Consider the following 20,263-nt stretch of genomic DNA (forward strand, 5'->3'; position numbering starts at 1 on the left):
AGTCAGTTGACCTCCTCTGTCTCATATTCAAGCATGTTTTTTCAAGTGTTCTCCAGACTCCCTGTCCTAAGTCATGCTGGCTCCATGACTCTGTAATAGAAAGAGGGGGAAAAATCTGTAGGTAACGAAGGGTTTTGACACATGCCTTTTATCCCAGTACTCAGGATACAGAAGCAGGCAAATCTCCAAATACGAGGTCAACCTGATCTACAGACTGAGTTCCAGGACAGTCAGGGCTACACAGAGAAACCCTGTCTTGAAAATATCAAACAAAATCAACCAAGCAACCAAGCAACCAAAAACTTGTGTCGTCGAGAATAGCTAAAAGATAAACGCTTTTCAACAGAGGTTGCTATTGTTTATCTCGAGGAATACAAATGCCTACAGTGGGAATGGGAAGTCGGAAGCTCATTGATAGAAAGACTCTCAAGGGGCTGGTCAGATGGCTCAGAGGTTAAGAGCACTGACTGCTCTGCCAGAGGTCCTGAGTTCAATTCCCAGCAACCACATGGTGGCTCACAACCATCTATAATGAGATCTGGTGCCCTCTTCTGGGGAGCAGGTACGCATGCAGGCAGAACACTGTATACATAATAAATAAATTTAAAAAAAAAAGAAAGAAAGAAAGAAAGAAAGAAAGAAAGACTCTCAAGCAGAATCTCTAGTCGGATGCTGTAACCCTCCAATCCGATGCTGTCATATTCGTTTGCTCTCTCAACTGTGCTACTCCAGCTGCCCCTGCTGGCTGTTGTAAAAGACTGGGCTTGAAGATGCCCAGAATGAGTTGCCCTAAGGGGGGGGGCAAAAAATAAGAAAGAGCAGCCTAGAAATCCTTTAGAAAGTGCAGAAAATGAATCTCATGTGCAAAGCAAATACAATCCCCAACAGAAATAGCACCGGGATTCTCTCTTCATGAGAATAAAGTCTCCTCTAGATGTCTTGTTTTCATAAGCTTATCTCGGGGCAGTCCAACATGGTTTGCCAAAATGCTGAGGATGTGAGTGTTGACATTACTGTTTCTGTCTATCTCGAGCCAAGATCAACTGGAACTCTTTGACCTACCCAGTATCGTGTGAAATAGGGACTTGGGTTCTGTGGAGTTGAGAGCCAGCATCACCAGCTTTGTTCGGTACTTCACCTGATTCTAAATTATGCTTCTTGGTTTTGCTTAAGTTTGCCTTTGTATTGTGTTCAGTTGTTTAGCAGAAAGATAAACATGACCTTGGGCAAATATTTGACTATTAAAGTCATCCCGGGGATGCCCAGTTTCTCTTTCAGACCCCTGACAATCTTCATTTGTACTTCCTGCCTGGTCTTCTCTCCCCAGTGCCCATCCAATACACTTATCACTTCACTATTTTAGTACCAGTCAAGCAATCAAAATCTACAGCTCACTGACATGCAAAAGGAGACAATGAACCAAGTAAAGGGTAACAAACGGCGGCCTCAGCTCTCCATGCTAAAGAACAAAGCCTTAAAAAACGCCATCTTGAACCATTCAGGAAACTGTTTTCCATGAGCAGAGTTGTCGACGGGGCCCATTTCAATACATCACATCTTTTCCTGTTTCCTCCCCACCTCCTGCACTACTGGCCATGTACTCCCGCTTTGAAGGCTGCATATTTTCCCCAGTATTCAAAATGTGGCTTCTAATTCATCTATAGATTCTGTGTTTCTGGAGCCAAGGGTGAAACAAGAGCTTTGTCCGTGATGGACAAGTGTTCTTTACTTCCTTGCTGCACCCTAGCCTAGAGCTGTACTATTTGACACTTTTTTGAGGGGTCCTGTTGAATAACTATTTCCAAGGCATGTCTTTCTGAGTGTTCCCTTGAAAGATTCCTTGCACCTGTCTCATTAGACCAATATTTATGATTTATGTCTAGTTCCCTCAACAGTATGCCTTATTAAGGTGGCAGTAGCTTTGGTTGAACTTAGATCTCTCTGTCTCTCTGTCTCTGTCTCTGTCTCTCTCTGTGTATGCATGTGTGTGGGGTGGATGGGTCTGGGTCTGTGTCTCTATCTCTCCCTGCCTCCCCAACTCTGGTTTTTCCTCTCTCGGAGACAGGATCTCACTGTGTAGCCTTTGCTGACCCAGAGCTCAGTATGTAGACCAGGCTGACCTGAAATTCACAGAGGTCCTCCTGCCTCTACTTTCTAAGTACTGGGATTAGGCATGTGCAAACCACAGTCCGTTATTTCTGAGTATGTCCAGTTCCATGGTATGAACATGTCCAAGGCAGCCCAGCAGACTCTAGCTCTGTGGCTATTGAATTACTGGTTTGTAGTTTGGGCAAAGTTGTTTAGAATGTTCCGTCTCAGTACTTCATTAGCATCAATGATTTTGGGGGTTACTCTAAGCTTTCAGATCCTAAGGCTTCTTTCTCGTGTTTAGGTTAGATCTCAGGTTGAGATCACACCATGACCATGTTCTTCTCTGTCACTGGTGTCGCCATCAACAATGTGGAATGTGGAGCTAAGTAGCAAGAATTGAAATCCCAGTTCCTTCATGTTAGCAGTGTGACTCGGTGTTCTGTGTAGTTCGGAAAATGATCTACAATAGCTGTATTTTCGGTTTCAAATTCGCGTGTTTATTAAGAATTTAGCAAGCAAAGTAATAAAATGAAAGAGCCAGCAGCAAATAGACAGAAACAAAGCATAGCTAGGGAGCAAAATCTTCATCAGGAGGCAAGTCGAAAGTGGCAAATCTATCAGCTAGCATCGGTTTAGCATTGACCACTGTTTAGATGTCCAGTGGCGTAGGCAAAAGCATCACATACGGATGGCTTCAAATCCTTGCTGCGTCTCTATGCAACCTGACACATTACCTAACCCTGCTAAACCTCAGCTTCCCCATCTGTAAAAGGAGTAAAAACAGTAACCGCCATGAAGGGTTTTGAGAAGTCACGAGAAGACGGCAGTGCAATACCCAGTACCCTAGGAGCTGTGCTCTCTCTATACCACTCTGTACCGACGTGGAAAAACAGAGCACGCAAAGTCGGAACTGAAGACAATGGCATGGTCCTCAAAGATGGATTTTCCTTTCTTGCGCCCCACCCCCACATCTTTATGTGCAGCAAGCACCAGTCCCTTAGGTTTGTTACAGGCCCTATCCGGGGACTAGTTACCCTCGAATCGGGTTGAATCAGCCTCTATGGGTGGTGCATTTGCACCGCGACAAACATTTATCTTGGAAGTGACTCTAAGGTTCGATAGCATTGATACCTCCCGGAGCTGCTTAGATAGCACCTTCACTAGCAAGCTGCTCTAGTAAATAGTCCCCTGCCCACACTCAGACAAGCAACCCTAATGCAACTCCATGGGTGCCAACAAAGGTGGCATGAAACCAGGAAGGATATTTGTTCAGATGAAGGGCTTCCAGCGGGAGTGAGAGGGGACTAAGAGAGGACAGTGGAGGTTGAACTAAATAAATACTTGACCAAAGTACTTTGCATCCATGTATAAACGTATCAAAGAGTAGATTACATACAATGTAAAAAGCACGGCTGGTTCTGTCTTCACCCCAGACCTTCACCTACACCACAATCTTGGTGACTCATGGGCACGCTAGTGTTTAAGGTGCACTGACATAAGGCACGATTTTTTTTTTTTGTATCATGTTGAAGTCCACTGAAGTCATGGCGGCTAGTGAGAACTGTTCAATTCTATGGCTGCAGAACCAAATGCACCATTTGCCTCCCATATTTCTACTTCCACAATAAGCATTCGTGCTGTCGGATTTAGGGAGACTTCAGAAACCTAAAAGCAAATGTTCGTAGCTGAAAGAACTTGAGGGAAATAAAAAGAAAAGAAGGTATAGCTTTTTAAAAAAAAAAACTCTGTCTTTTTTCAAGCGGTTATAAAGAGAATGTGAAAAGCCCTGCAAGGGCAGTATGGACACAAAAGTCTGGGGAAAATCAGTAGAGGAAAGAAAGAGCCCAAAGCTCCATCCAGGTGGCTGTGCTCCGCACCCCATCAGACAGACTCTCTGAATGAGCTTTTGAACAAGGTGAAGAGTTCACAGCGAGACAGTAGCAGTTTCCACTTCTGGTCCCCAAATTTCAAGCTCGCTTTTGATTCCCAGGGGGAGCCCAACACCTCTGTATTCTTAATTTTGTAGTTATTATTATTATTATTATTATTATTATTATTATTATTATTATTATTTACTGTGATGGGCTCTTTAAAATTAAAAAAAAAAAACTTCCATCCCCTCAACATCTTGGTCCAAACCTATCCTTCTGTAGGCTATGACATCGTATAGCCACTTCAACGTACCATTTTAGGCTTCTTCTGTCTCTCTGGGGTCCACCACAGTGAGGCGAAGCAGCTCCTTCAAGATCCCAGCCTCAGCTGTATTCTCTCTCTGCAGTAGCAGCCAATTGTCTCACATTTTTTCCCCTGGCTGTCAGGTCAGAAATGGCTACACGACTCAGTGCCCCCAAAGCGTTTATTGTCCTGCAGGGCCTTACACAATCCCACAGGAAGCCACGCTCAACACTTAGGCAACACTTGTTGATGTGATTGAATGCAATGGCCACGGAGACAAAAGCATATTTCAGAAAGGCTTCTACCACTGATAACTGCAGCTCCGGCTTTTCCCAGGCAGCTCTTGGGGACATGTGATAACCCGGCCTTTGTTTCTCGAGCTTTGTGCTGGAAAGGACAAGAAAATATCTTGGTGAAACCCGGCTTCTGACGCTGACTTCTCTCACAGGAGCCAGAAGCAGGAAATCATTAGGTAACGCCAAAGAGTACAGAGACTAAGCAATGAAAACTTCAGCCCAACACTTGGACAAAGGGGGCCCAGAGAACAAAAAACACAGCCCCGAAGGTGCCCATAGCTACGTTTTGTTAAAGACTAGAAAGAAGTTTGGAATTGTCAGTAAAAGTGGGACTCAATATGATGTCTTCCTCTGAAAATGGTTAAAAACTGGTATCAGCCAGCAAGCCTAGCACACTTTGTTTCTTCTGAGGCCAAACCTAGGCAAAGAAATAAGCCGTGGGCACCTGGTACTGCATGAAAATGGTGGCTGGGGGGACCTGGTCCTACAACACCACTTCCATTGCCACAGCCAAACCTGCTGTCGGAAGACAGAAGGAACTCAAAGACTAGCAGAAATTCTACCAGTGCGCCCATAGGAAATGAGTTCATTCATGTCAGAGAAATTAGTCTAAAAATGAGAGGGAGACTGGTTTTGCTAAATGTATGCTGTGCCCATATCACAAGGAAAAAGTGTGACTGCCAGTTTTTCTTGATAGTGACCGCAGTTTGGTACTTGGCTTTTTTTTTCATCTGAATATTTTCTCTGGTGTATACTGGCTGGTCATGTATAACAAATCTAACAGCATTTAAATCTCAATCACTTATTATTTTGTGTGTGTGGATTATTTTTGCCTGAGTATGTGTGTGTGTGTGTGTGTGTGTGTGTGTGTGTGCAGAACATGCATGTAGAGACCAGAAAAGGATGGATACCCCAGGACTGGAGCTGCAGACAGTTATGAGCCAACATGAGAGTCCTGGGAATCAAACACGGGCCCTCCAAGAGCAGCCAGTGAATTAAACTACTGAGCCTTATCTCCATCCCCTGAAGGCATATTTTAGAGTCAGCTGTAGGATGCAAGCAAATTATCCTTTCATTATGCATTGATGTGCTATATTAGTTAATGAATTGGTGGGCATGTTAATGTGTCTATGAGCATGTATGACCTGGTCATATGATGACACCTTGTGTGGGCAATGGAGCCTGAAGTCCCTGACTTTTCAACAAGCATTCTTTTTTCCCTCCGTTTTATTTATTTACTTATGTTTTAAAAGAAAACAAACTATCTTTTTTTCATTATACATACCAATTCAGGTTCTCACTCTCTCTCCTCCTCCCATTCCCTCCACATACCCTCCCATGTCACCCCCATCTAATCCTCAGAGAGGGTAAGGCACATTACTTTGAGGAAGGTCCAAGGCCCTTTCTACTATATCTAGGCTGAGCAAGGTATACATCCAAAGAGAATAGGTTCCAAAAAGCCAGTACAAACAGTAGAGGTAAATACTGGTGCCATTGCCAGTGGCCCCGCAGTCTGCCCCAGCCATACAACTGTCACCCACATTCAAAGGGACTAGTTTGGTCCTATGCTGCTTCCTTCCCTGTCTGGCTGGAGTTGGTGAGCTCCCATTAGCTCAGGTAACACTGTTTCAGGGGGTGAACCCACTATGGTCTTGACCTCTTTGCTCATATTCTCACTCCTCTCACTCTTCCACTGGACTTTGGGAGCTCATCCAGCAAGCATTCTTTTAAGCAGAGGTAGGGTTAATATCGCTGCTATTCTTTGAGTTGGTCAAATCATGGAGCGCCTGCCATGTGTTATCATTCTGGTTGAGATTGTTGTCATGATAGGAAACAGAGCACAGCCCCAATGACCTGGTAAAATGATTTAATTCTACACCTTTTTCCATATGGTGATTCATATTTATTTCATGGCTTATATAGGGCAACCTGGTAGATAGCTTTTAGAATAAGAATAATTCAGAGAAAGAGAAGGAAGGGATGATAAAAGCATAGAAAAACCTGGGTACTATCTCCTGGGATTTCAACACTCCCCTTGGGTCTTGAAACATTCAAAGGCAGCAAGAAAGAGTAGTTTCCTCTAAGTTAAAATGTCACGGATTTATTTCGCACCCCCCCGCCCCCCGCTATTTCTCCTGAAACTTTCTTTGGCTCTGCATTTTCCATGGTTTCAGTTAACTGCCAACTTTTGATTCCAGTTGTGTGAGTTAATGTACTCAAATTATAGTCTTTGTTATCTCCTTTGGCAGGTGAGATCCTTGGTTTTTTTTTTTTTTTGGATGTAAGCAACAGCCAAAGGGGCACAGCGTGGGATTGGACTTTGTGGCATGAAGAATCTTATTCCCTTAAACTTATGGTATCGAACCTGCTATGATTGAAACAGACAAAGGTTCAGGGAGAGGGGAAAGAGGGAGAAGAGAGAGTAGACAGAAGAAAGAGGAGAGAAGAGAGGAGAGAGGAGAGGAGAGGAGAGAGAGAGAGAGAGAGAGAGAGAGAGAGAGAGAGAGAGAGAGAGAGAGAGAATATGAATCTCTCCGGTTAGTGGCTGATCTCTATTGTTTGCTATGTTCAGCACTTGGGAGGCAGAGACAGGTGCATCTCTGTGAGGTTAGGGACAGCCTGGTCTACATAGCAGTTCCAGGACAGCTAGGGCTACACTGTGAGACCCTGTCTCAAACAATTTTGTTTGAATTATTGTTGGAGGCCGTGTTGCTCCAACACAGATAATTATGTTTTATTTTTAAACTTTTTGATAATTTTATACAAGTATGCAATGTATTTAATCACACCCGCTCCCCTCTCCTCCTTCTACTCCGGCTGTCTTCTTCTTTCTAACTAGGTCTCCTTCTCCTTCTCTTTATGTGCAGGGGGGGTCACAGCTGCTGTGTGTTCATGATTATAACAGCCACGCCACACGCAGAAGACAGGGTTCCATAGTACTCCTCTCCATCCTCCGGCGCTCATCGTCTTGCCGGCCCCTCTTGTAGGCTGTTCCTTGGTTCTTGGAAAGGGAATCAGACCATACCTGTCACATTTAGAGCTGAACAGGTGAAAGTTATATATGCTCAGCACTTTGAGCAATTATGACGAGTCTCTACATTAACTGTGTCACACCGCAATAAGAAGCTTCTCTGGCCCAGACTAAAAAAAGCACGAATTTATGGGAATAAACACAAATATTTAGAGGACAGTTTAGCTACATGCCTATTTAACAAAACAATAGTAGACTCACAACTAGGGCCTGTGACTTCCCCAGCCATAGGACTTTGACCAAGTTTATATTTCCAGGCATATATTTCTTCCCATGGAGTTGGGCCTCAAAGACAAGTATATGTAGTTGGTGACTCCACAACGATCTTGCCACTATTGTACCAGTGGGCATATGAGGCATAGAAGGTTCATATTGTAAGAATATGTATTGGTTAGGAGCTGCCGCCGCGAGGTCTCTGGCCAGTATCGTTTCCACCTGTCCACAAGCATGGGAAATATCTTTGCAAACCTCTTCAAGAGCCTTTTTGGCAGAAAAAGAAATGCACATTCTCATGGTGGGCCTGGATGCTGCCTCGAGGACAACAGTTCTAAACAAACTGAAGCTGGGTGAAATTCTAACCACCATTCCCACCATTGGGTTTCAACGTGGAGACAGTGAGTACAAGAATATCAGCTTCACCATGTGGGATGTGGACGACCAGGACAAGATCCAGCCACTGTGGCACCACTACTTCCAGTACACCCAAGGCTTGATCCCCCTAGTGGACAGCAATGACAGAGAGCGTGTGAATGAGGACTGTGAAGAGCTCATGAGGAGGCTAGCTGAAATCGAGCTCTGGGATGCCGTTCTCTTGGTGTTTGCCAACAAGCAGGACCTCCCCAATGCCACGAATGCGACTGAAATCACAGGCAAGCTGGGGCTGCACTCTCTACGCCACAGGAACTGGTACATTCAGGCCACCTGTGCCACCAGCGGGGACGGGCTCTATGACTGACTAGACTGGATCTCCAATCAGCTCCTGAACCAGAAGTGACCCAGACCCCTCCCTCCCCCTTCACTTCCTCTTCTCCACCCTCCACTTTCCTCTGTGGTCCTGAGTGCCAGAAGCTGTCTCCATGGGTTAGTCATAGCGTGCATCGCACCGTGCTGTACATGTGCAGACGCAGCCTGCAGCCAGGTTTTTATTTGATGTAAATAGTTTCTGTTTCCACTGAGGCAGTCTCTGGTACTCCTATGCACTATTACTTAGCTTTTTTTTTTTTTTTATTCTAGAAAGAGATCACTGTCAGTACTGAGAAGGGATTTGGTGTAGGGGCACCTGGCCTCCGGGAGCCATTGGACTGTAGACTGGTGTCAGTATCCATTTGGTGGTTGGTTTTTACCCAAACTCAGACAATTAAAAAAAAAGTTAAAAAAAATACAGGACAAGAACACTTGAACATACAGAACGGAGACTATGCCTAGTGTAGGTTTTGCAGTAATGGCCTGAATGCTAGCCCATCAGAACAGGAGAGAAAGAAAGTGACGACAAACCACCATCCGCTGCATGGTCACAGTAGAGCCCCCGTGACTCGCCTGTCTTTGAGTCACCCGCATTCCATAGCCTTGTGCTTGTACTTGTGCTCACGTGGTCACCTAGGGGTGGGCTGGGAGCCATTGTGGGGTGCAGGGTCCGGCTTGTATTTGGTGTGCGGCAGGGCCAGGTGGCAGTCTACATACCCAGCTTACTCTTCAGCCCACTTGACCCACTGGCAGGAGGCCTGGATTTCACCAGCAGGAGCGCTGCAAGCTGGGAGGGTCGATCCATTCCAGATCCACATCCCGGAGCACCTCCATCTCCATGTGTGAAGTAGCTTCCTCCCTCAGCCTGCAAGGGTTTGATTTGCCATGGAAAGACGACCTCTACTTTCTTCTTTTGTATTTTGATAAACACTGAAGAAGCTGGAGCTGTTAAATTTATCTTGCGGAAATCTCAGAACCAGTTTATTTGGTGTCATGGAACCTCCTACTGTTTTCAATAAATAATTAGTCATCAAAAAAAGAATATGGCTCCACATCTGGGTAAGACCACTGATGGCTTTCTCCAGCAGCTGCCTGCGTAGCACCTTCTACCTCTATGCTAGCCAACCGGGAAGAGTCATTCAGCTCTAACTATTACTCTAAATATAATTGTTTTGGGTTTTAACCAAGACCCCTTGGATTTCAGAGACTTATATTTCATTGTTAATGTGTCCGTGTCCATCTCTATTTGGGATATCTAATAGATATGCCCGTTTTAGCATGTTGAAAGCAGACTTCCTGATTAATCCCTACGACTACCTCCTTCAGTTAATAGCAGCTCCACCCATCCATCTAGTGGGTCAAACCAACCAAGCTAGGCTACATTTTTATTACTCTGGATCCATCCATCATGAACCATGGCTAACACTATCTTCTAAATGTGCCAAATATTGGACCACTTTTCAAGACCTCTCTTGCTACTTATTGGTCTAAACTGGAGTTATCTCTCACAAGTTTAACATCAGCTTGGGCTACATTGAGAGTTCCAGGCCATACTAGTCTACAAGTCTGTTTAAAAACCCAACGTTGATATGGGATGTAGCTCGGTTTACTAATGAATCTTATCTTGACCATCCCATCCATACTACAGCCCCCACACTGACCTAGCATGCTTAGTCCTCTTACTCTTTTCTCCCCAGTAGTATTCGCTTTTTTATGATACAACACATAATTTCTAGTGTCTATCTTTACTAAAGTGTAAGCCTACAAGGGCTCTGACAGCCTTCTTGTAGGCCAAGCTTTCTGGCATGGGTAGGTGTCCATTGGGAGTTTAGATCCATTACTTGTTGTGCGTATTTATTCTGGTGTTAAAACAACATGCTTAGAAGTTGGGATCTGAGATGGATTGTTCACACTCATTGGAAATGAGTGTGAACATATCAAAGATGCTTGTGTAGCAAACCTTGGGTTCAGTGATGAAACAAACAACCTTTTTCCCTGTGAAAGGAGATGGGTGTGTGAAGTGTGCATGGAGAAGCCTGTTATTTCACTCTTGTTATGACCTTTCTAGTTACCTATGACACCTTTACATAAACTGTTGACATCTAGTCATGTTTACCCCGGTTCCTTGGAGGAAGGTAAGTATTTGAAGCCTTGAAACAGAAAAGTGAGTCAGTCACATCTGCTTTCTCAAAACAAAATCAACTGGAGTAGAGCAACCATGTCTTAATGAATTATTGCGGGGGATTGCCTTTGCTATGTAATGGCAGAAGGGAGCAATTATAACAGACTTATGCCTATGAAATTAGGTGTTCACTAACTAGCTTTCTCAGAAACAAAATTTGCAAACTCATGCCATAGAAAAATCCTGTTAGCTGTAGGACTGTCCTAGTAGCTTGGAATTGGGTTTAGCCGCTCTGTTCCATAGATACTGTACCACATACTAGAGTTGGGAGCAAAGAGAGGAGGAAAAGGGGAGTAACTTTATGGATGTTTTTCAGTTTTCCTTCCTATTTGATTGTTATGTTTTTACAAAATTTTGTTATGAAACATATCATAGAGAAAGGTTAAAAGAAGTCAAAACACCCGTATGCCTCCACCTACATTCTACAACTAACATTCTCCTGACGTTGACTTTGTCATGAATTTATTTGCCCATCAACTATGATATTTTTGTTGTTACTATTATTGGTGCACTCAAAGTAAGTTGTAGACATCAGCACATGCCACCCATAACATTTCAGTAAATCCAATATTAGGTAGAAATTATTAAAATCAGATTTGACCTTTACTTCAATGCTGTAATCCTCAAAGCCATCTTCTTTTGGTCAGAAGACACAGTTTTACAAAAGTTGAAAGCTGAGAAAGGTTATCAGGGTAAATAAATATCAGGATCTTCAGTCACCTACATTTTCCTGATTCTTTGCTCTTCTACTTCCCTCTTCGTTTACAAACTATGCATGCAGGCCAAATAGGTATGCACCCCCACTGTATGCATTTTGTACAGTCTGCAAACCAGGGTTGCTTTTTCACATTTTAAGGTTGAGGGGGATGGGGGTGTAACTCAGTTGGCAGATTGCTCGCCTAGCAAGCACCAAGCCCTGGGTCCAGTCTCCAGGACCACATAAAACTGGCCATGGTGGTGGATGAGCTACTGTGATCCCAACACTTGGGGACGTGGGCAGGAAAATCAGAAGTTCAAAGTTATCCTTGGCTATCTAGAGAGGCAAGGCCAGCCCAGGATATACGGAACCGGGTCTCAAAATATTAGTTGAAATATAAAGTCAAAAGACTATTTTATAAGTGCAAATTGCATGAATTCAAAATATAATCTCATGAATTAAAATTTCGCTATCTGTAATAAAATTTTTATTGAAATGTAGCCATGCTCAGTAAGTGTGATCTGTGGCTGTTTCCTGGCTACAAAGGCAAACTGGAGCAGTCTCCTCGGAAGAGCCACGCAGCTGGAAACTCTGTTTTAGACAGTTGTCCAGGTTCATTTCAGGGTTCCTGCTCTCACTCTTTTCCCAAGACAAGACTTTGTAGTGTTTAAAGAATATTCAGGTTGGCAGCGTCGCCTGATTAAAAGTCCGAGGAAAACTAAATTGCTTCCTGGTTGGGTGCACATTCTCATCCTCTTGAGGGCAGCTCTCCAAGGCCTTCTCCCTACAGCTCAACAAAATCCAAGCCCTTCGTCACATGTCTACCTATTAGAGTGTGCCTGCCCTTTCGGCAGGAACAGAGATGTTTTGGCTCTTCTACTCTGTCCCTGGCCCCGTTCTCTCTGGCAAACAGCAAGAAGCATATTTATGAGAAACAACTGGGTAGCACCTAGGAGGAGGCGGGCTCATTTTGTTCTTCTTACAACCCTGCCATGTTGGTACTGTGTTCACCACTCTCATTTCACTGGGAACCTGACGCACAGAGAGGCTGACTCACCTGCCCAAAATAGGACAAGCGGTTAGGAAACATTCCTGCCCCTAGAGCCAAAGGGTTGGGTGACAAACTGACTGGAGTGAAAACAGGTTTTCCTTCCAGCTGAATCTAGAGGTTTGCCGAGCACCGGAGCACGCCACACATAGGGGGACAGCGCGCCCCCAAGAGGTCGGGGTGCGCATCACTCTTTGGATAGAAGCTCAAAAGGCAGACCCAGAGAGGCGGAGTCAGAGGATCCAAACCCAGGGTAAATAAAGGGAGTGTCACCCCATCCAAAACCCCAGAGACCTAGAGACTCCGCCTTCCTGAGGCCTCACAGCGTAGTGCTGAGTCACGCTGACGGACAGCCGGCGCTCTGCAAGCCCTTCTTCCGTGTGCTGCGTTCCTGACGCTGCGAAGGCTGTACGACCGTGGCTTCCGTCCTGGGCCTGCTCAGCAGCCGAGTGAGTGGCCCGGGAACCCCCAGCCCCCCCCCCCCCCCCCCCCCCCCCCCCCCCCCCCCCCCCCCCCCCCCCCCCCGCGAGGGTGGTGTGTGTGTGTGTGTGTGTGTGTGTGTGTGTGTGTGTGTGTGTGTGTTGGTGGGGGAGGTGATGCCTGGACCAGTTTTCATGATGTTTCCTTTCCCAGCATACTACTGGCTCGTAGGGGAGCTGAGGGAGGGAGATGCTTAAATAGCACCGAGATTTAGTGAAGGGACCACAGCTTGGCTTTTTTTCCACACAAAACATTGTAACGGCCTCATCCTTGTTCGTGTGTGTAGTGTCCAACTGTGGGAGTCTGGAGGGACCCAGAAAATCTAGGTGGAGGCAAAACTACTTACTTGTTGCATAGATCTGGATGATGACAGACCTGTATTCAGAAGTTCGTTTCTGTGCCCCACATGTCTTGGTCCAATAGGTACATATTGATTGTCTGCTGGAAGGGTTACACTTTAAGATCTGCCTTCCCTACGTAGAGGGTACTCCTATGTAGAGTCTCTCTAAATAACAGCAGCCTACTTTCCCATAGCACCATTTGAAACCTTTGAGGTAGATACTTCTTAATCCCATTTTATAGATGGAAAAACTGAGGCACCGAGAGTCACAAGTGAAAGCAGGCTGGAATGTGGCAAAGCTGAGATATAAATTTAAGGTGTCCAGCTCCAGAATTGTCGTCTTGTTAAAACACTTCTCTTGGTTGCAGTAGGAATCTTTGAAGGATTGGCTAGAGTTCACTTGGTGAACAGGTCTGAGGATTTAGGGTTACTTGTCTGCAAACACATGAAGTTAGGAATGGGGCTGATTGTTAGGGCTTCGACTTCATCAATAAATAATGAAGCAGTCTTGAAGAATAATAAATGTGGAATATAGGTTGTTCTGAACCATGGGTTCCTTTGCTGGGGGCAGCTCAGACATAATTTGTCTGTGCTTTAGAGGACTTTAGCAGGAAGTTCAAAGATTTCCTGCCTGAGAAATTGTCTGCACAAGATCTACATAAGATCAAGCCAGTCAAAATTCCAACACAGATGGGAGGAAGGTTTGTGAAGTCCCACCCCTGACTGAGAAACTTTGGCACTTGGAAGCTGCTGGAGTAGGGAGTGTCAGTTTTCTTCAAGAAGGTGGCCCCTGTTAGGATGCCCGTGCCTCGGTAGATGACCCAACACCCATGTGCACAACAAGGACACCACCACTCGGACTCAGTAGGCTTTGGAAAAGCAGCTTAGAGCTGGGCATGAGATGTGATTGGAGTCTGAGAGAAGTTGGAGGGTGAATAACGGGTGGATATGATATTGTATATGTGCTTGTAGTGACTAAGGAATGATTGTTTTAAATGACCGTGGACGTTAGAGATAGATGGGTAATTGAGTTCAAGTACTCCTGAAGATCTCTTTCAATGCCAGCACCATCATTCCGGTGAGAATCACATATCTCTAGTTTTTTCTCCTTGCTTCCATCGTCACCAAAAATCCTCCACTTCCATCTTCCACCCTACCTCATGGGGTGGCCACTGAAGGGCATGTTTGTGGTGCAGGAAGTCAAGAGATACCACTGAAGCAAGACATATAAAATGCTCTTTAGATATTTCTAGTAAGTTCTTTCCAAAAGTTGTAATTGCTAACCTTTGTATGAGATGACTGCAGGATTACATGAGGTAACGGCTAATAATGGGGTTCAGGTGCCTAGTAAATACTAATACATGTTCACCATCATTGTGTTTTAAGAAAATCACCTAATCTAGGCCCTGTTCACAGTAATACGCAATAAATTACAACTATTAGAATTTGGGGGCAAGCCTAATGTCAATATCCTTAGTTTATAGCCTGTAGAGATTTCTTCTGTTGTGATGTCTTTTGTTGTCTTTCATCTTGCCCTTCATCTTCTACAGCTCAACACCAGAACGTTCTTTATCCACTTCAAAATGGGATCCTCTAAGAAGGTTACGCTCTCAGTGCTCAGCCGGGAGCAGCCAGAAGGGGTTGGAGCTCGGGTCCGCAGAAGCATTGGCAGACCTGAGGTACGTTTGCTGGACAACTACCTTATACATTCATTTCTGAAGGAACGGGTGGGATAGTGAAGGGGATTTGGGAAGAAAGAGGCAAGATGGCCTTGAGCTTCCCTGTGGGGTGCCTGTCTTAAGGTTTATACTGCTGTGGAGAGATATTGTGACCACCGCAACTCTTATACAGAAAACATTTAATCCGAGTGGTGCACTTAAAAGTTTTCAGAGGTTCAGGCAATTATCATCATGACGGGGAGCATGGTGTGCAGGCAGACGTGGTGCTGAAGCTGTGAGCACTACATCTTGAGCCAACAGACTGACAGTCACACTGAGGGGAGCTTGAGCAAAAGAGACATCAAAGCCCACCCCCACAGTGACACACTTCCTCCAACAAGGCCACACCTCTTAGTAATGCCAGTCCCTTTGGGGGCCATTTTCTTTCAAACCACCCCAGTGCCAGAGGGAGAAACATGGAAGTCCACAACTGGGGCCACGTGTGGATCAACCCCAGCTTAAAGGAGGCTTCTGGAACGTGGGTAAAGAGGGTCTGGATAGCAGGTTAGCTGAAGCACAGGAGATCGTCTGCTTTTCTCTGCATGCCCGTGGTCTGTCTTGAGCTGAGGAGCATTCTGGCTGTCAGCCTCAGCATTCATGTCTTCAGATGTGCCCGACTCGTAGCGTCTCTACCCTTGCTTACATGGTCATACTTCAGAACGCAAATAACCGGATCTCAGCTTCAGATTCCTAAGGAAGACAGTCTGATTTGCTCTGCCAGGGTCAGGTCTCCTGGCTAATAACACAGTAAAGGATTTGTATTTGTGCACTGAGATCCAGCTCTGTAGATCTCTGGTGTGGTGACAGGAGCACAAGGGAACTTAGAATTGTGACTCTAGACTTTTTTTTTTTAACATTAGAGACTTTTAAATTTAAATACTAGGGAATACATGAAATTTAGGGAGGGGTCTTAGCTGCACAGAGAGGTGTCAAATAGAGATCATAGCCAAGGGCTAGTTCCCCAGTGCTATTCCATATTAAATGTTGTGAATAAGAGAAGAAATGCATTTTGGGAAGCAGGGCTAATTTCTTATACTCCACTCCAGCATTTTCATACGGCCTTGTGGCTAAACTTTATACCTCTCATTACATACGGGTTTCTTTGTCTACAGTTTTGATAAAAAAAACGTATTTGAAAATGTTCATGGAGTGATTTTGTTCATCAGGTGTTTTGTTTGTTTGTTTTTTGGAGTACTGGGGATTGAACATAGGGAGACCGTTGGACATGCTAGGCAAGCAATCTGTCATTGAACTATAGCCTCAGTCCTTTTTTTGGATTTTACTTTGAGACAAGAGTCTCAGTAAGTTGCCTGGACTGGACTTGATCTCCAGTCCTCCTGCTTCCGCCTCTTGAATAGCAGGGTTGCCAGGTTCCCTTTGCTCATAGGGGTTGAAAGTCTTGGCTTTTCCTCAGCGAGTACTGCTCTGCATGACTGATGGCTTGGATGTTCTCAGTTTTAAAATTTAATTGAAAAATTGTGTGTATTGTATTCAGCAGGATGTATAGAATAGGAATGGCCAAAATTAGCTAATCAATATCTGTACTACTTCACAGAATAATTTTAAAAAGCATGTCTTTGTAATTTTCAACTATTTCATATGGTGTCATTTTACAGATAAGAAGCGCTATTGATTCTTGAGCTTCCTCTTCCTCTCCGACCATCTCTCTATCATCTCACTCAGCATCGGGAAGTCGCCATTCTAGCCTGCATTTCTGTTTGTTTAGATTCCACATCCAAGGGAGAGGTTGCAGTATTTGTCCTTCTGTGCCTGAGCCATTTCAGCCAGCACAGTGCTGATCAGCCATTGCAGCAGGCAGCAAACACTTCTCCCTCATCGGCTCAATCAATCTTCTTTCTTCCGTTTTGGGCCTGTGCCATTTTCCTTTCATTAGAACATTAGCTCACTCATATATATCTTGAAATCCAAAATGTACCATTTATCAAAGAAAATACACAAATACATTTATCTTGATGGCTAAATGCATAGGGCCTGATGGAGGTGGTGCCATATCCTATGAGATAGCATCACCAACAGAAAAACTGGAAAGAGTTCTGAGACCTCACAGACACCTGTTAGTGAGCCATTGCCATGTACCGAGTGTAGCTATTCCTTTAATTAGACCATCTGTCAAGAACATATTAACACTTTTTTCTTTTAATCCTGTGAACCTCTTTAGTGGTCTAGTGAAACCTATCTTTTTTTTTTTTGTAAAACAGTGTTTTGAAGTACAAAAAACAGAATAGATGACTTTCCAAGAAAAATGTTTATATTATAACATGGTTGAGTTTTTCAGAGATAATCTAATCATCTTGGATTTTTATATTAAATAAAAGTTTTGAGTAATATATCTAATCACATTGTAATTTCAAACATGAACAATATTTCACATACCTACTCACAATTGTAAGCTGTCATGAAATAGCTTTAGTTTCTGTTGGTTCCAGAATCACAGTTACTGGTAATTTATTATAATTGACCGAGCTTTCTCACAATTGAAGAAGATACTGGATTTCAGTGATAGTTGCGCAACAGCACGAACGTGCCTGATGCTAATGAACTGTGCTCTGAAAGCTGCTAAAATGCTAAATCTTGGGCTTAGTGAGCTGGCTTAGTGGTTCCAAGTGTGTACTGCTTTTGTAGAGGACCTTAGTTTGATTCCTCATGCCCACATCTGGTGACTTACAGCTACCTATAACTCCAGCTCTGCAACATGAAGGGGTCTGCTTGTTGAGGTTTATGGCCTGCCCAGTTCCCCACAGCCGGCAAGCCCCAAAGAAAATCACACAGAGATCTCCATAAGATTATAAACTGATTGGCCCATTCGCTCAGGCTTCATATTAGCTTCTTTAATGTATAGTAACCCATTATTCTTATCTATGTTAGCCACATGACTCGGTACCTTTTCTTAGCCAGGCAGGTTACATCTTGCTTCTTTGGTCTGGGCTGGACTGCGGAGGGAGCTTCCTGCTTCCCAGAATACTCCTGTTCTCTTTGTTCCACCTCTACTTCCTGTCTGGTTTTCCCACCTATACTTCCTGCCTGGCCAATCAGCATTTATTTAAAACATGATTGACAGGATACAGACAATTCTCCTGCACCACAGCTCCAGGGTGACCTTTTGCTTCTGGCCTCTGAGAGCACCTGAACATCCTCTCACACAGACACAGGCATCTACAGAACTACTACTATGACTACTACATCTTCCAAAATGCTAGATTTTTTTTCTTTTTTTTAAAAAAAATATTTATTTATTTATTATGTATACAATATTCTGCCTCCATGTATGCCTGCATGCCAGAGGAGGGCGCCAGATCTCATTACAGATGGTTGTGAGCCACCATGTGGTTGCTGGGAATTGAACTCAGGACCTCTGGAAGAGCAGCCAGTGCTCGCTAGATTTTATTTTGTGTCTACTTTACTATAGTCAAAAATATTCAGAAAAATTAGAGGTTAGTGAAAACAAAGATATGATTCCTCTCCACATAATCTTACATGTTTGAATTTTATGCTTTATCCTATATAAGAAATTTTGGTTGAAAACCTAGATTTTTCAAGACCATTTAAACTCAGTTCTCCGGTGTCACAGGTATTCTGTAATACCTGTGACAGAAGAAAGAGGAAAGAGGAATAATTCTGAATGTCATCAACTTTGTCTAATCACAAGCGAGAGCAAAGGTGTTTCTAAACAGTTATGTTTTGCATTATTGAGAATTATATAGAGGGCACAGTTTTGTGTACTGAAGTTTTCCACTTAACATGGTGACCCAAGAACTTTCCGTGTTATTGTAGATTCTTTGTAAACATCGTTAAAAAAATTTGCCACTTTTTTACTTTGTAAGCCTACCTTCATTCTCTTGTTCAAGACAATGTCTTTGACTGTTGATATTGTTGACACATTTTCACATTCTACAGAAAGGTAGACCCTGTACCCCTACCCTACCCCCTATCAGCAGAAATGAAGTCATTTGTCTACATTAAGGTTACTCTTCAAACTCTATTCACCAAAGCTTATGTCTCAAAGAAAAGGAAACTTCGGATTCCAAAGTTGTTTTCATATTAAAGCTGCAAAACTGCTCCATTTTAGCAGCTCCCACAAGTGTTTCTTTCTTCCTTTTTTTTTCCCTTCCTACCACTGCAAATATAGAGGTTAAAGAGGAACTTCCAGTCCTCCTTTCTATGGTTAGCAATTAGGAAAAGATGGGCTGGCTCACATCTTTCGCTATAGTTATCTGTGGACCAGGCTAGACAGTCAAGGACTTTGAGTGACTGACTGACTAGCATGTTGTTGGGAGGTGGTTCCTTTGTGCTCCCAGGAGGAGAAACCCATCCTCTTTATGTCTTTATGCTGCCCAATTCCACCAGATACTGTTCAGTAGAATACCATTCTCTGTGGGCTATTTAATTACTCAAGAGGATAATTTGCAGCAAAGAAAACTAGAGGAAATCGCATAATGAATGTCCTGTTCCATTTCTCCCCTCAAAGTATTTTGAACAGAAACACAGATGCCATTTTGTTCATAACTATTTGAATTTCTCTCCCTGAAACACAAGAATAAGAGAGGATAATGGGATCTATGTGACACAAACGCTGAGGGGCTGAACTATTTCAGGGTTAGGAAGTGACCAGCAAGGAGAATGCAGACATGAATAGATGCATAATACGATATATGAAAATAAAGCAGTGAAAACCATCACTTGGTATGGCAGCTAACAAATTAATGAAAAAGATGTGGAGGGGAATGGCACAAGAAGAGAGGATGACAAAAATATTATAGTCTCCTTATTATATTGGACTATTAAAAGAATTCTTTAATAATATCAAATAGCTATTTGCTGAGACAATAGCCACCCCTTGTCCTCTGACACAGAAAGGAGGAAGAGGACAAAATCAAAAGGATAAACACTAACTGTCCATCCTCATTTTATAAGGAATGACCCTAAAAGGTCAACCCTGGAATTGCTTTATGCTAGCCAGGTTTAGTCATAGGACCTAATTACAAGAGACTAAAGAATCTAGTAAAAGCACCACCCAGAGTTTGTGGGGTACACTCTGCGTATTTAGGAGTATTCTAGACTCAAGGGAATGTTATTTGTAAAGCATAGCCTCTGTCCTATCTCCAAAGGCCTGCCATTTCTCATAGGCACTTCCAGCGCTTCTGGCTTTCCAAATCCTACTGGGCTGTTAGAGCTTTATTTTGGGGTTGCTACAGGCCTGAGGGCTGGTGGCCACAGGTTTTGT

The 20,263-nt window shown here is 43.8% G+C and overlaps 3 protein-coding genes across 5 annotated transcripts in view; 2 read left to right on the top strand and 1 right to left on the bottom strand.

Annotated features, from left to right (window-relative positions):
- Bmx (BMX non-receptor tyrosine kinase) overlaps nucleotides 1-4,416 on the bottom strand; it is a 61,437-nt gene extending 57,021 nt beyond the window's left edge. For all 3 annotated transcript variants that reach the window (XM_050160668.1, XM_050160669.1, XM_050160666.1), the window contains exon 1: nucleotides 4,276-4,416. In XM_050160668.1, the coding sequence (XP_050016625.1) occupies nucleotides 4,276-4,278 (3 nt within the window). In that variant the 5' untranslated portion in view covers nucleotides 4,279-4,416. The remainder of the gene's footprint in view (nucleotides 1-4,275) is intronic.
- Nucleotides 4,417-8,092: 3,676 nt separating this feature from the next.
- Nucleotides 8,093-8,548, top strand: LOC126512719 (ADP-ribosylation factor 3-like). Its single transcript, XM_050160638.1, has one exon. The coding sequence runs from the start codon at nucleotides 8,093-8,095 to the stop codon at nucleotides 8,546-8,548; it is 456 nt and encodes a 151-aa protein (XP_050016595.1).
- A 4,184-nt stretch (nucleotides 8,549-12,732) lies between these two features.
- Nucleotides 12,733-20,263, top strand: part of Pir (pirin) — an 89,056-nt gene continuing 81,525 nt past the window's right edge. The window contains exons 1-2 of the mRNA XM_050160614.1: nucleotides 12,733-12,932; nucleotides 14,854-14,982. Coding sequence (XP_050016571.1) covers nucleotides 14,887-14,982 — 96 coding nt within the window. The 5' untranslated portion in view covers nucleotides 12,733-12,932; nucleotides 14,854-14,886. The remainder of the gene's footprint in view (nucleotides 12,933-14,853; nucleotides 14,983-20,263) is intronic.

Source organism: Alexandromys fortis, unplaced genomic scaffold (genome assembly GCF_014885135.2).
Source record: "Alexandromys fortis isolate MF-2015 unplaced genomic scaffold, M_Fortis_MF-2015_v1.1 scaffold_120, whole genome shotgun sequence".
NCBI lineage: Eukaryota > Metazoa > Chordata > Mammalia > Rodentia > Cricetidae > Alexandromys > Alexandromys fortis.

Bases quoted from the DNA above. Each gene is read 5' to 3' on its own strand.
- LOC126512719 (XM_050160638.1), top strand. From the start codon at position 8,093: ATGCACATTCTCATGGTGGGCCTGGATGCTGCCTCGAGGACAACAGTT.